This window comes from Tamandua tetradactyla, chromosome 17 (assembly GCF_023851605.1).
Source record: "Tamandua tetradactyla isolate mTamTet1 chromosome 17, mTamTet1.pri, whole genome shotgun sequence".
Classification (NCBI taxonomy): Eukaryota; Metazoa; Chordata; class Mammalia; order Pilosa; family Myrmecophagidae; genus Tamandua; species Tamandua tetradactyla.
Window position 1 is genome coordinate 20,613,074 of NC_135343.1, and position 14,979 is coordinate 20,628,052.

At 39.3% G+C, this 14,979-nt stretch overlaps 1 protein-coding gene across 4 annotated transcripts in view; it reads left to right on the forward strand.

Annotated features, from left to right (window-relative positions):
• The first annotated feature begins 596 nt into the window (after window positions 1-596).
• PPP1R21 (protein phosphatase 1 regulatory subunit 21) overlaps window positions 597-14,979 on the forward strand; it is a 71,811-nt gene continuing 57,428 nt past the window's right edge. Inside the window, exons 1-2 of one of the 4 annotated variants that reach the window (XM_077134170.1) lie at window positions 597-692; window positions 14,268-14,336. In XM_077134170.1, the coding sequence (XP_076990285.1) occupies window positions 612-692; window positions 14,268-14,336 (150 nt within the window). In that variant the 5' untranslated portion in view covers window positions 597-611. The other 3 variants (XM_077134171.1, XM_077134172.1, XM_077134173.1) reach the window with 3 other exon arrangements.

The window sequence follows — 14,979 nt, forward strand, 5'->3', positions numbered from 1 at the left end:
ATTTAATGAGTGGTAAGAGGTTTTTCATTCATGCAAAAGGGTGTAAGATATCTCAGGCAAACTTTTTTTTTTTGTTTTTGCTTCAGCTCCCCAGTTATTTGCTGTTAATGGCCACTCTATTCTGCACGCGTAGCAGAAGTCATTCCCTGGAATTTCCTTTAAGTCTCGGAAAAAAGCTCTGATGAGATGTGCGTATTGGGGCAGGCTGTCCGTGGATGGAGTTGAAAAATCTCAATTTCAAAATACAAAAGACAATGAAGACTTGTCTGATCTGGAGCAGGGAAAGGTGGCGGCAGCAAGGGTTATAAATTTGGAGAGCTGAGAATTTACAGTGAGGGCGTGCCCTGTGCTACCATATTGGGATAACGCGATAGCGGAAAAAGAGGTCTTTCTCTCCATCCTCGTTCTGGAAGCTATAACATCAAACGCCAAGCGATTGCCATGGGAACCAGCGTGGGGAAGACCGCCAGACTTCTTGACGCGCTTAGAATGTTTCTTCTTCCGGTTCCCGGCTCTTCGCAACCACCGCGCCTCTCCTTCGTCCCCCACCCATTCTGTGGACTCTAATCTCTCGCCTTCTCTCGTCCCCTTCCACGTCGCCATCTTGAACCATGCGTCAAGATGGCGCCCTGAGGCAGAGTCAAGGCGCTTCAGCGAGGCTGCGCACGCAAGTGCCGGGCGCGGGAGGGCAGGTTGGTGACGTCACGACGTCTCCCCGCCCCCTGTAGTCGCCCCGCCCCCAGCCCCACTCCTCCTTCTTCCCACCGAGCGAACCCGGAAGTGGAGGAGGAGGCGCGGCGGCCGGAGTCGGTGGCTGAGCGGGCGGGAGCTGGCGGAGCCGAAGCCGGGAACGTGTCTGGGGTTGGGGGCGGGGGGCGGGGCTGAGCAGCCGGGGCAGCCTGGCCTGGACAGGGCGGGGGAGGCCATGGCCTCGGCAGAGTTGCAGGGGAAGTACCAGAAGCTGGCTCAGGAGTACTCGAAGGTATCCGTCGTGGGCGGTGTGCTGTACGGGTCCCTGGCCCTGTGGCCTCAGGTTACCTTGGCAGCGACTTCTCTGGACTGAGTGGAACGGCGCACCGGGCAAGCGAGCGTTCCTCTCTCGCCCTCCGCCTTTTCTGTCCACCATTACCGTGCCTCTCCACCTGCAGCTCCCAGAGGATGGGGCGGGCGGTGTCTGGGTTCCTGTGCGTTTCTGCGGGATGGAGCTGGAGTTTGGTTTTTTCCTTCCCCCTAAACTAGCAGGCTTGGGAGTGGTCTGTCAGAAATCCCGGCTTCTACCTCTTGTGCTAGCCAGGAGGGAAAGGGAAAGGTGAGCACCACCTCTTCCCTCTCTGCTTTCTCTGTTGTCAGTCCAGTGGTGGGGAAAATCAACCTTTCTCCCACCCCACAGGGATGTCATGAGGATAAAGAGACATTATTTGCCCCCGAATCAATTCAGTTGGGGAAATAGCGTCATCCATGTAAACTGCTTCACCAGAACTGGACGGCTACGGATAGTTAGAGGCTTTGGCAAGATGTTGTCTAGAATGATTTCGAAAGCTTGACGGCTAGGGTTGTGTCCTTTTCTCTCCTTTTTCCTTAGGCACTTGCAGTGGGGTAGAGCATACAGCAGGTGCTTAGTACATGTTGAATTAATTGAATTAAGCAAAATAGGAATCTGCCCCTTTGTCGTGCTTTTGGCCTCAATCTTTTAATGGATGGAACCCTTTACATGGAAAAGGGCGGAGCTGCTTCTGGATAGGATGTTTCTGCCTTAAGAATAGTCAAACGAACTTATTGAAGCAGAATGTTACATCTGTGGAAGTGATTCAACAGCCTTGAAGCCTAGAGTTTTCATTCTTGGCATTCATGGAGACAACTGTAATACTTAGTCCCCCTTTTACAGTTTGGAGAAACTGAGACTTTTTTTTAAGAAAATGTTGATTTCATTCAACAAATACTTAGCAAGGTGAAAAGAAACATTCTTTGAAGAAGAAAAAAAGAGAGTATCCCTAAACATACGCATTTAAATTCCTTTCTCCATCATTGAGATGCACTTATTTCTAGAGTGCTGCCTTTGGCAACACTTTTAAACAATTCTACATAAATTATCATAAGAGCCTGTGACGCGGTGTTTTCTGTCTCTTCAGCGGTGGCAAGATTTCATCCTTGGAAGAAGGGTTTTCTTGTCTAAAAGGGCCTGAAGTTGTTTGGAACAAATCCTTAAAATGAAGGGACTGGGAGCAGTGGTAGTGCTCTAACTTGGCTCTTCCACTTTTGGTTGAAAATATAGAATTGGGTATGAAGTTAGGGGACTGATTTTCTTCTCCATTAAGTCAACAAGCTCAGAAGGCAACTCTAAAAGGCAAAAGCTAAAAAATGTTTTGAGCTATGAGTACATTGTTGAAATAATTGTGTGGCCTCCCAAAGTAATAAAAACTTTGAAAGATTTTATTCTTTTGGATATGTAAGCCCATTTGTTCAAAAGGCATTTATTATGTGCCTCCAGTGAGCCTTCCGCGAGGGTCTGTTAAGACGGGTTTCAGCGTAAAGAGTCCACTGTTAATAGAATGTTCAGACACGGCACATAACCATAATTCAGTATGGCAAGTTCAGTGGGAGCACAGAGGTGATAGATCGATTAGAAGCTACTTAGACTGGGGCTTAGGGAGGAGGGAAGGCAGGGTAGTAGCATTCCCCGCAAGGGGAACAGCCTGTGTTTGCTGACATGAAAGTGCTTTAAGTTACGTGGCAGGGAGTGGTGATGGGAAGTTGAAATGGTTATTTGGACTCGATCATCAAGGGTTGAGGATGTAAAATAAGTTTCAACTTTATCTTTTGTGCTGTGGGGAGACAGCAAAGGTTTTCAAGCAGGGAGTGACATTATTTTTTAGGAAGGACGCTTAACTGTGTGGAGGTTGAATTGAAATAGGGAAAGAGTGGTGAAAAGATGATACAGTAAGCAGTTGGATAGTTTTGGGGAGAGTAGCATAGGATTAAATAAAGTTCGTGACTTGAGTTGGAGAAGAGGGACTAGATTTAGGAATTATGTTTAAAAGATTATGTTGTTACTTTTTAGTAATGTTTCGTTTTTGAGTGCCTGCTTTGTGTATGTACTACATTTATGAAGGCTATAAAGAAGTATAAGCCGCCCATCCTGTGTCTCATTCATTCTGTGAAGGTTGTGATTAATTAGATGTGGTGAGTGAGAGAGAATCAGAGCTGACTGAAGTTGTGAGGTCAGGGCCGCTAGTGGCACTGAACAAAATGCAGACCGGCTAAAGTCAAGACAAAGGCTAGAACTTCTGTAACATTCCCCATGGAGGTGATAGTTGAACTGCTAGAGTTAATTAGGCCCGAACGCTTTGGGGAATACCTGCGGGAGAGTATGACAGGTGAAAGAGGAGATGCTCAGGAGACTTTAGGAGTGGCTCCCAAACCTGGGAGTGGCTCCCCTATCAGGCCAGACCATTTTTAAAAATTCTTTTAATTGTAATATGATGGGAATTTCAAAACGCTAAGAGAACAGACTGCTCAAAAGATTTTGTCTTTTTTCTTCCGTGTTGATTCTGACGCTAAGCGATTTCTAGATAGGATTCATGCTGCCTCTAGCTTGCTGCTAGAATGGCCATTCTGGCAAAGAAAGGGATGGTCTACCTTTTTATAACTCCCTGGGGCAGAAATTGTGGCCTGATGTTGAAATCCAGTTACATCTTCCTTTAGCCCTATTTAGGGTAAAAAGAAATAAGATTTCCCCTAAATCTGTAGAAGGGAGCCTGTATATCAGGAAAGCAGCAAACATGATCCTCAAACAAAGGATATTTACAGAATCTTCATTCCTTAATGGAGATCTCAGCCTGTGTTTCTTGCTTAAGAACTGCAGTCATAATCTTCTTTCCTGTTGAGAAGGAAAAAGGGTCTAAGGAACTCCCATAAAAGAGTCTTAGGGCCTAGTTAGACAAAAGGTGAGCCAAGAAGACCAAGGTAGAGGAGAATGTCTGAGGCAGACAGGTTGCATAAAAGCTTAAAGTGTTATGGAAAGAGTGGAGACTAAGACCCTGGTGGTTTGGACAATGAGAGAGTCACGGGAGGCTTCTGAAATTTCTCCTCAGTAGAGCTGGAAGAATAAGAGAGGCTCGTTTTCAGAGATTTATAGAGGTTTATGGACTTAATAGGTAATAGATGAAACTTCTTTGGGAAGTAAGGGAAAGCTAACCAAGGTTTCCTCAGTCGCTACATTGTGGGTTAAAAATTAAAGACCCTCTCTTACTTGGTGTTTCTTCCATGGCCTGAGCTACTTCTGAATCTCTGGTATGTCTCAAAAGAGAAGAGTGAATAAAAGACCTGGCTCATTTGATTTCCGCCTGCTCTTTTTGCAGGGGCTTCTGAATTCCTGTCTGGCACCATGGTATGTGTATAAGCAAGTTTCAAGTTGTAATTGTCTTCCCAGCGTTTCTGTTACTCTGGGTCATTGGTTCTCAAAGTTTGGGCCTTGGGCCCTGGGACATCATCTGGGGTCAGCTTAGAAATGCACATTCTCAGGCCCTACCACAGACCTACTGAATCTGGAACTCTGCGGGTGGGACCCAGCAATATGTGTAGTAAGAGTTCTCCATTGTTTCAGATGCATGCTCAAATGAGAGTTTTTGTTCAAGGTAGGAGTAGCAGCTCCAGTATGGTTGTTTTTGCTCAAAGATAGTTTTTTTAAAGCCCCTTTTCAGGCAGTGAAAACCATTGAGAAGCCAAACAGCCTTTAATTCTCTTACAGTTTACCATTGGTGCTTCTTTTAGTTACTACAGAGATCTTTGCCTTTGGAAACTTTTTTAGATTTACGCTTTTAGTACAAAGCTACTCAAATTGGAGATGAGTCTGTTTTGATTTATTGTATTTGCTTTCCAAATAGCAGGGATTTGGGGATCCTGATTAATCATCCCCTTCCTTAGGATAAATAGACTCAGGAGCTGGATAAGACTAAAATTGATTTCAGCTTTTTATTTACTTATTTTTAACCTAATTTAAGGGTTCATGAGTAAAGTGGGATTGGAAAACAGCTTAGGTCCAGTGTGATCCAGTGCTATCAAGGATATATGCTGTCCAGTAGGTAGCCATTGTCAGATGTGGCTGTTGTGTACTTGAAATATGCCTTGTGCAAGAATGGAATTTTATATTTTATTTCATTTGAAATCATTTAACTTTAAATAGTCACATTATAGCCATATCTACCAAATGGAGCAGTGCTAACTCAGGCCCTAGATCAGTGCATCACAAACTTAAATATTATCTATGTGAATTCCCTGAAGGTTTTTTTTTTTTTTTTTTTTTTTTTGAAACATTTTTTTTTTATTAATTAAAAAAAGAATTAACAAAACAATTAGAAATCATTTCAATCTACATGTACAATCAGTAATTCTTAATAACATCACATAGTTGCATATTCATCATTTCTTAGTACATTTGCATCGATTTAGAAAAAGAAATAAAAAGACAACAGAATAAGAATTAAAACAATAATAGAAAGAAAAAAAAAACAAAAAAAACAAAAACAAAAAACCTATACCTCACATGCAGCTTCATTCAGTGTTTTAACATAATTGTATTACAATTGGGTAGTATTGTGCTGTCCATTTCTGAGTTTTTATATCCAGTCCCGTTGTACAGTCTGTATCCCTTCATCTCCAATTATCCCTTCTCTCTTTTTTTTTTTTAATTAACGGAAAAAAAGAAATTAACCCAACATTTAGAGATCATACCATTCTACACATGCAATCATTAATTCTTAACATCATCACATAGCTGCATGATCATCATTTCTTAGTACATTTGCATTGGTTTAGAAGAACTAGCAACATAACCGAAAAAGATATAGAATGTTAATATAGAGAAAAAAATAAAAGTAATAATAGTAAAATCAAAACAAAACAAAACAAAACAAAACAAAACCTATAGCTCAGATGCAGCTTCATTCAGTGTTTTAACATGATTACTTTACAATTAGGTATTATTGTGCTGTCCATTTTTGAGTTTTTGTATCTAGTCCTGTTGCACAGTCTGTATCCCTTCAGCTTCAATTACCCATTGTCTTACCCTGTTTCTAACTCCTGCTGAACTCTGTTACCAATGACATATTTCAAGTTTATTCTCGAATGTCCGTTCACATCAGTGGGACCATACAGTATTTGTCCTTTAGTTTTTGGCTGGATTCACTCAGCATAATATTCTCTAGGTCCATCCATGTTATTACATGGTTCATAAGTTTATCTTGTCTTAAAGCTGCATAATATTCCATCGTATGTATATACCACAGTTTGTTTAGCCACTCTTCTGTTGATGGAGATTTTGGCTGTTTCCATCTCTTTGCAATTGTAAATAATGCTGCTATAAACATTGGTGTGCAAATGTCCGTTTGTGTCTTTGCCCTTAAGTCCTTTGAGTAGATACCTAGCAATGGTATTGCTGGGTCGTATGGCAATTCTATATTCAGCTTTTTGAGGAACCGCCAAACTGCCTTCCACAGTGGTTGCACCCTTTGACATTCCCACCAACAGTGAATAAGTGTGCCTCTTTCTCCGCATCCTCTCCAGCACTTGTCATTTTCTGTTTTGTTGATAATGGCCATTCTGGTGGGTGTGAGATGATATCTCATTGTGGTTTTGATTTGCATTTCTCTAATGGCCAGGGACATTGAGCATCTCTTCATGTGCCTCTTGGCCATCCGTATTTCCTCTTCTGAGAGGTGTCTGTTCAAGTCTTTTTCCCATTTTGTAATTGGGTTGGCTGTCTTCCCTGAAGGTTTTTTTAAACTGCAAATTCTGATCCAGTAGGTCTGGGTGGGGCCTGAGAGCTGCTCCCAGTAGTGAAGTTGCAGCTGTCTGCAGATCTCACTTTGAGTAACAAGGCCCTAGAAAGACTAGTGCCATACTCTTTTCCTCTTTAATCAGCCCACGTTCCCATCCAGTCACTCATGGGGCAGCTAAATTGCAAGGATCGGGTGGTGGGTTTTGTCCTAGTGAGTTTCCCTGGCATGGGAGTAAGAGCAGGAGAGAGTTCCTTTTGAGGCTAGGTCTGAGAGGAGAAGCTTTTTCCTACCTCAGTGACAAAGTAACCCCAGCTACTAGTACAGCTATACAGATACCATCTGCAGATACTTTGTATACCTTCTTGAGGAAAGAGCAAATAAATAGGCATAGAGAAAGTGTAGGCTGTCTTCCCAGCACTTTGGAATACTCAAAATGTTAGAACTAGAAGGGGTTTTAGGTTCATTCGGGCCAGGAACACTTAAGGTGGGGTGCACAGATGACTTCAGATGCTCTGGACACACCCCTCCCCAACCATATGCAGGAGTTTATGTTTATATGCCTAAGTACATTTTTTTTTTTAGAGTAAAAACCCGTAACTTACTAGATCCCAAAGGGTTTCCAGGACCTAACGAGATTAAAACTATGGTTCCAGGCTAACCCTTCATTTAGTGAATGAGTTGACTGAGGCCTAGAAAGTTGAAGTGACTTGTCCTAAGTTACACTGGTGACAGCATGTATAATTTCTGACCTTTCTCTGTGTGGAAGACTGGTTTGTAATATTTGGGGATTCAGCCATCTGCAGTTCATTCAGCTGTGGTTTAAGTCCATTATGAATTACAGAGACTTACCTACAAAGACACCTTTAATTTTGACCCTTTAGCTCTTGAAGGACTTTACTATGAGAGCATTTCCATTACAGAATCACAAAGAGAGCAGAGTTCTACAAATTTTGAGTGATGGGAGATTAGCTCAAATGTACCTGAATTGTGAAATTATTTTAATTGTTTTCTTTTTTTTCCCTTAACCAGTGGATAATTTTTTTTCCTAAATCGATAAGATCAGAGTAGACTTTGTTCACCTATGGGTGAGGTTTATTGTCAGTAAGATTGTCTCCAAACCCCAGGCCATGAGAGGAAAGAATGTATAGAATTTTCCAGATTTTAACATGTTTCTCCACCCATTTAATAACTGAGTAGATTATGTTTTATTGATGATGTCCCGTGAAACCTTTAAGCTGCTTGGAAAGGATTAACAAACTGTATGGATGTCAATTAAAAAAAGAATTCTTCTGCATGTATAGAATTTCTCCTTTTGTGATTCTGTGGATGGCAGTCCCCTGCGGCTTGCCCTGGGACTTCGGGCTCCCTGGGAGGCAGTAGTGGAAAGAACACTGGCCTTAGCAGTTAGACAGGCATGGATAGGTTCGAATTCTAGCCTCGCCTTTTTCTCATTTAAGTTTCCTTTCTGTAAAATGGGGAAGCGTTAAATTTAGGTTTTGCCATCACCTAAAATACGAACCATTAAACCCTAAAATTCAGGACCATACGCTTCCATCTCACCTCTGAAGCCTAGAGTCAGGTTTAGGGATGGGGTTAGTGTTGCCTGTTGCATCTCTTTGTTATAAGAAAAAGCTATATATTTAATAGGGTTGTAAAACATGTCTAAATGTCAGAATATTCTTTGCATGAAAGAAGCCAGTCAGAATGGTTCTCAGAAGATTGTTGAGGATTAGGTAAGAAAATGTATATAGATGATTCATCCTTATTTCCCCACAAACCCTCCTAAGAGTTTGGTAAATGAGCTAAAGTAGTAAATTCCTAATCCTGGCCAATTATCCTGTCACAGATTGTCAAAGTGGTGTGACAAAAGTTGGTGTACCACCACTCTTCCTCTAGTGAAACAGCTTTGTGATAGGCCTGATTGAGCCAAGCTGATCCAGAATCAGTTATGCATAGCAGGCTGGGATGTCCGTCCTCAGAGCGGTAGCTCAGTGCTTTTGAGGATTCTTGGTCTCCAAAAGGACCATGAGATTTAAAACCTTTGGAGAAGGGTCTTGGAAAGAACTGTTAAAAAAATATATCAATACCTTTCAGCTGTAAAATATATTATATTTTAGTACCTTTTATAGACTGTATTTATTTTGATTAATTATATAAAATTTTATTGAGTACCTTTTCTATCCATAGCATTGAGCTATCATTATAGACAGGAGATACAAGGAAGTATATTATATAGTTTCTACCTTAAAGGACAGTTTCATTGGCAAATGGGAGATGAGTATAGAAAACATGTATGTATAAATTAGTAAATGAACAGTATGATACTTTAGAAAGTAAAATTAAAACAGAATGGTTTAATAAAAGATGCCTTATTACTAGTAAGGACTGAAGGCACTGAGGGAGAACTGGAGTGGACCACAGCTAGTGGTTAGAGAAAGTTTATGGAGGAAGTGGGGCCAGAGGTAGGAAGTCAGTTCCTAGAACAGATGGAATTGGGTAGTTAAAATGAGGAAGGGCTGTGCCTTCAGAGTAAGTATAAAGTTAATCAGAATAATACAACAAAATGAAATACAAAAAAATCAAAAATTTTTTTTTTTTTGCATGGGCAGGCACTGGGAATTGAACCTAGGTCTCCGGTATGGTAGGTGAGAACTCTGCCACTGAGCCGCTGTTGCCAGCCCAAAAAATCAAATTTTTTTTTTAAATCAAGAGAGAAAATTTAATATATGCACACAGTTTTATATGTATAATGTAGCATCACACCATGTAGGGCATTTACTTATTTTATACATTCAGATATGTTTGAAACATTTCTTAAGGCTACGAAACAGAACATAGAAAAATAAACAAAAATATTTATTTGCAAAAAATATTTATTTGGTACAAAATTTATATTTTGACTAGTGCATCTCCTAATATAACTTATGTTCATAGCTTGATTGAACACCATAAGTACTTGGAATCTTGGGTAGGACATGAGATTTTGTTGGTTTGTCCAGAGTGATGCTCCGATGAATCCCAGAGTGATTGGATCAGTGAGTGGGCAAGTCCCCTTTGGGGAATGGTGAGAATGGGGAGAAATTCAACCTCCCCAAGTTGAATTCTTGATATTCTCACAAGCAGTGTGGACAACCAAAGCTATAGGCTGAGCCCCCAGTCTTGGGGTTTGTTCATATGAAACTTAACCCCACAAAGGATAGGTCAAGTCTCTTAAAATTTAGGCCTAAGAGTCACCCCCAAGAGAGCCTCTTTCGTTGCTCAGATGTGGCCTCTCTCTCCAGCCAACACAACAAGTAAACTCACCACCCTCCCCCTGTCTATGTGGAACATGACTCCCAGGGGTGTGGATCTTCCTGGCAACGTGGGACAGAAATCCCAGAATGAGCTGAGACTCAGCATCAACGGATTGAGAAAAACCCTAGAATGAGCTGAGACTCAGCATCAAGGGATTGAGAAAACCTTCTGGACCAAAAGGGGGAAGAGTGAAATGAGACAAAGTGTCAATGGCTGAGAGATTCCAAACAGTCGAGAGGTTATCCTGGAGGTTATTCTTATGCATTAAGTAGATAACATCTTGTTATTCAAGATGTAGTGGAGAGGCTGGAGGGAACTGCCTGAAAATGTAGAGCTGTGTTCCAGTAGCCATGTTTCTTGATGATGATTGAATAATGATATGGCTTTCACAATGTGACTGTGTGATTGTGAAAACCTTGTGTCTGATGCTCCTTTTATCTACCATGTCAACAGATGAGTAGAACATATGGAATAAAAATAAGTAATAGGGGGAACAAATGTTAAAATAAATTTAGTTTGAAATGCTAGTGGTAAATGAAAGCGAGGGATGAGGGGTAGGATATGTATAATCTTTTTTTTTTCTGTTATTGTTTTCTTTTTCGGTTGTCTTTTTATTTTTCTGAATTGATACAAATGTTCTAAGAAATGATGAATATGCAACTATGTGATGATATTGAGAATTACTGAATATATATGTAGAACGGAATTACATGTTAATGTAATTGTTCTTAATCTTTTTTAATAATAAATAAATTTAAAAAAAGAAAAGAAAAATAAACAAATATATTGAACACTTACAAAAAATAATGTGATAAAGAATATGAAGTACTATTTTCCTTTCAGCACTTCAAAAGATATGTATATATACTTTTTTTAGCAAGTAACATCACAAACAATCACATCTTCACATACTTTTAAGTATATTTGTACTCAGTGTAAGGCTATTATTTTTCATACATAAATTTTTTCTACTCTGTAACAATGCAATTTTTAATCCATTCGAGGAAATTCAACCCCAGAGTTGCTATTTTCCAGCATTAAGGCATACACCCACCCCTCTTCTAGGACCAAAAAATAGATTTTAAAAGGACTGAAAGGTTGGGAGTCAGAGGTATTCCTCTGAATGATCTGGAAATAGGCAATAATTGTCTTCTAGAGAGTATTTTTTTTTGTACTAATGACTTCAGGATATTTGTTTCTCAGTTATGTCCATATACTTTGGAATTTCCATGCTTGTCTCCTAGAGGCATTGGTGACCATCTGGTGATCTTGTACCTTTTTCTAAAACAGAAACACTGTGCATTCCCTCCCCACTGTTGTGAATTCTGGTGAGGTTGGAAAGATAGATTCTAAAAGAACACACTGACCACAGTAGTTCCAACATTTGACAAGCTGCTCATTCAGTAATACTGTAAACAAGCAGGAAACAACACAGGAAAACATCACCGGTTACAAAGTATGATTAAAACAGTGATTTAGGTAAACATTTCAAAAAGAGCTACATTTTCTGTTAAGCAGCTTCATTTGAATCATATTTGAGTTTTTAACAGTTGAGCAAACAATACTTTCCGAGGGAAAATCCAAATCACTTTTTGTTACTACCACTCAAATTCTTAACAGCTGTAATTTGAAAGTTTTGTTTTGCTTTTTTTTTTTAACAAAGTCTTGGCTCTTCAAATTGCTTTAAGAAGCCTTTTTAACAATTGTTGCAGTTCTGGTCCTATAGGATATTACTATTTCAGGAGGCTTCACACTTGATCTGTTTTCCTTGAAGCAGTCGTTAGGAACTTTTAAATATCACACAAAGAAGCTATGTAAGAGATTACATATTAACCTTAGGGGAGGGGTATGAAATGAAATGGGAAGGCTGAAATACTATTACTGTCTTTTGGCTAGCTGGGTTTGAATTTTGTTGTCTAGGCAGCACTTTTTCAAAGTGTATGTTGATATTGAATAAAAAGTGGAATAATACATGGTGGAAGGCAGGATTAAAGTGGTGATCTTGTGACCTTCTAGAGCAGGGGTCACCAAACTTTTTCTGAAGAGGGCCAGAGAACAAATATTTTAGATTTGGGGCCATATAGTTTCTGCTACAACTACTCAGCTCTGTCCTTGTAGTTCAAAAGCAGCCGCAGTCAACACATAATTGAATGAGGGTGGCTGTTCTCCAGTCAAACTCCATTTACAGAAACTGGCAGCAGGCCATATTTGGCCCATGGGCCTTAATTCACTGATTCCTGTTCTAGAGAATTTAATGCCACTTAAAAAAAAAACAAACCCAAAACAGGAAATACTAATATTGCAAGTTATCTTTTACTATTTTATCTTCCATTCTAAAGTGTAAGCTGTTTGAAAACAGGAACGTCTTTTACTCCTTTCTTTCCCCGCATCTTTTAGCACAATGCCTTTTACAAGGTAAATTATAATAAATATATCTGTTGCCCCATTGATTCTGTTCTTATAATAAAAACTCTACTTTCATTTGTGGGCCTCTTTGCAGTTTAGAAAGTGCTTCAACAATAATTTCTCATCTGGTTCTCACAGCAACCTAAGAAAAAAGATAGGGCAGGTGTACTAACCCATTTTACTGGTCAGATAGCTGAGGCTTAGCAACATTAAGTGAATTTCCTAAGTTTATATGCCTGTTACAAGATTTGGATCTTCTTTCTGCTGTGGCAGCAAACTAGGGATCATTAACTTCCTAAAAATAGGAGAAGTTTATCCTTTTAGTCTGTTTTTGGCTCACGCTGTTGACTGTCTTGCTTCACGCCTTAGAATCTTAGCTAAAATTTTTATTGAGTTTCATATTTTCAGCTTAAGGTTTAGCATTCAAATATCCCTACTCTTGACTCAGAAAAGGGCCGTTTCTGTTCTCTGGTCTCAGGAGACAGATCTGTGCTCTTGTGCAGAATTAGAAGTGGATTTTTTTTTTCTTTTAAGCTCATAGATTGTCCCATTTTTTGAGTTTCTCAGAGAAGAACCTGGTCTTTTACTTATCATATTCACTTATGTTTACTCATATGCTCTTTATTCTTCCTGCTGGGAATATGGTCCTCTTTCTACAGAACTGGATTTTTATCTGTAAAAATTCTGCTAGTGGTGGTTGTCCAAGTGTGTACATAAGTAAAAATTCATCAAATGGAATATTTGATTTGTATACTTTACTAAAATTATACCTCATTAAAAATAAATTAACCATGAGAAAAAAAATAAAGGCTCAACTCCTACCTCTTCTCCAAAGGCTAACCCCATCTCCCTAACCCACTGTTTTTCTCACTTAAACATAGCATTGTAAAATAGTAGCCAGTATTGTCTAATTGGCATTGTGACTCTGGAGTCAGGACTGCTGGGTTTGAATCTAAATATTGCCTTTTAACTTCTCTGTGCCTCAGTTTCTTCATCTGTAAAATGGACGTAATTATAGTACCTACTTCAGAGGTTGTGTGGATTGGATGAGGTATACATGCAAAGCACTTAGGACAGTATCCGGTACCTAATGAGATAAATATGATTAATATTTGAATTGTGCCTGCTTGTTAATTGTTTTCTTTGCATATTCTATCAGTTGATGCCTCATAAGAAGCCTACTGTCCCTGAGGCTGTTGCCAGTGATGACATTATTGTCATCTGTCTAATATTACTGTCCAGTATTAGTCACACTATCCCACCAGGTGCATTGACACCCTACATTTTTTATTCCTGATTAGTGCAATTTTATGTGTTTACGAATTTATTGTATTATTTTAAAATTTTATTTACTGTATTAATTTTATTTAGGAAGCTAATTGCTTTCATAGAAACAATGATGTACCAGAAGTTGGTAGGTGTAGCTTTTAGTCCCAATTTTGTCACTGATTAACTTCTTTTTCATTGGGCAGCTCAACCTCTGCCTCCTCATCTGTAAAATTACAGAAATGTTTTATCTGATATTCTTGAGGCTAATATATTTTTCCATTTTTTTCCAACTATTAAAGTTGTAAGTATACAGAAAAATAATTTAAAAAGTACCAAGTTCCCACATACCCCTCTTCAAACACACAGTTTTCCTTATGATTAATTAACATTATAACATTGGTGGGGGTTAATATTTTTTATTTTCATTTATATGTGAGATATTTAGCCAGTATAATAAAGTAATGGTGATTTCCTTGCTGATTGCTTATATTGAAAATTAGCTATCGTTTCCTCTATTTTCAGCTTCGAGCTCAAAATCAGGTCCTGAAAAAAGGTGTTGTGGATGAACAAGCAAATTCTGCTGCTTTAAAGGTATGCAACAGGGTATTTGTGTTGTGAGGGTTAAATTAGTGTTTTGTGAGGCCCAAGACGCAGAAGTCAGCCAGTTTTCTGGATTAAAGTCCTAACTCTGACACTGATTCACAAAGGATAGGGGAAGGTGATGCAGCTTTTTATGTTTAACTTTCCCATTTGCTTAGATATGAATGTGATATTTTGATTTCCTTAGCTAAAAATTACCGAAGAGTATTATTTGACCTTAATGCATGTCTCCTATACCTGAAGCTCTGTATTTAGCTAAATTCCTCTGGATTAATGAGGTTTCTTACCTGTCTTCATCACGAAATGGAGCTCTCTGAAGGGAGCTGTGCCGTATTCACATTTCTGTCCCCAGCATTCAGCTCATGGTAGGCCCCTAAGAAGTGGGTTTGTATGTGTGACTCATTTAGTCTATTAATCTTGCCTAAGGCTTGAGCTATTTAATAGTAATAAACTATGTTAATCAGGACTAATAGATTTCATCAGTAGCACCTGTGTTTACTGAGGGGCGAAACAATAGGAAACTAAGGAATTTGCTTCTGCCTCATTCTGTTAGCCTAAAAAATATTGTTTGAGTGGTTTTTTTTAACTTTTTGTTTTGAAATATAAACCAACAGGACAGTTACAAAAATAATGC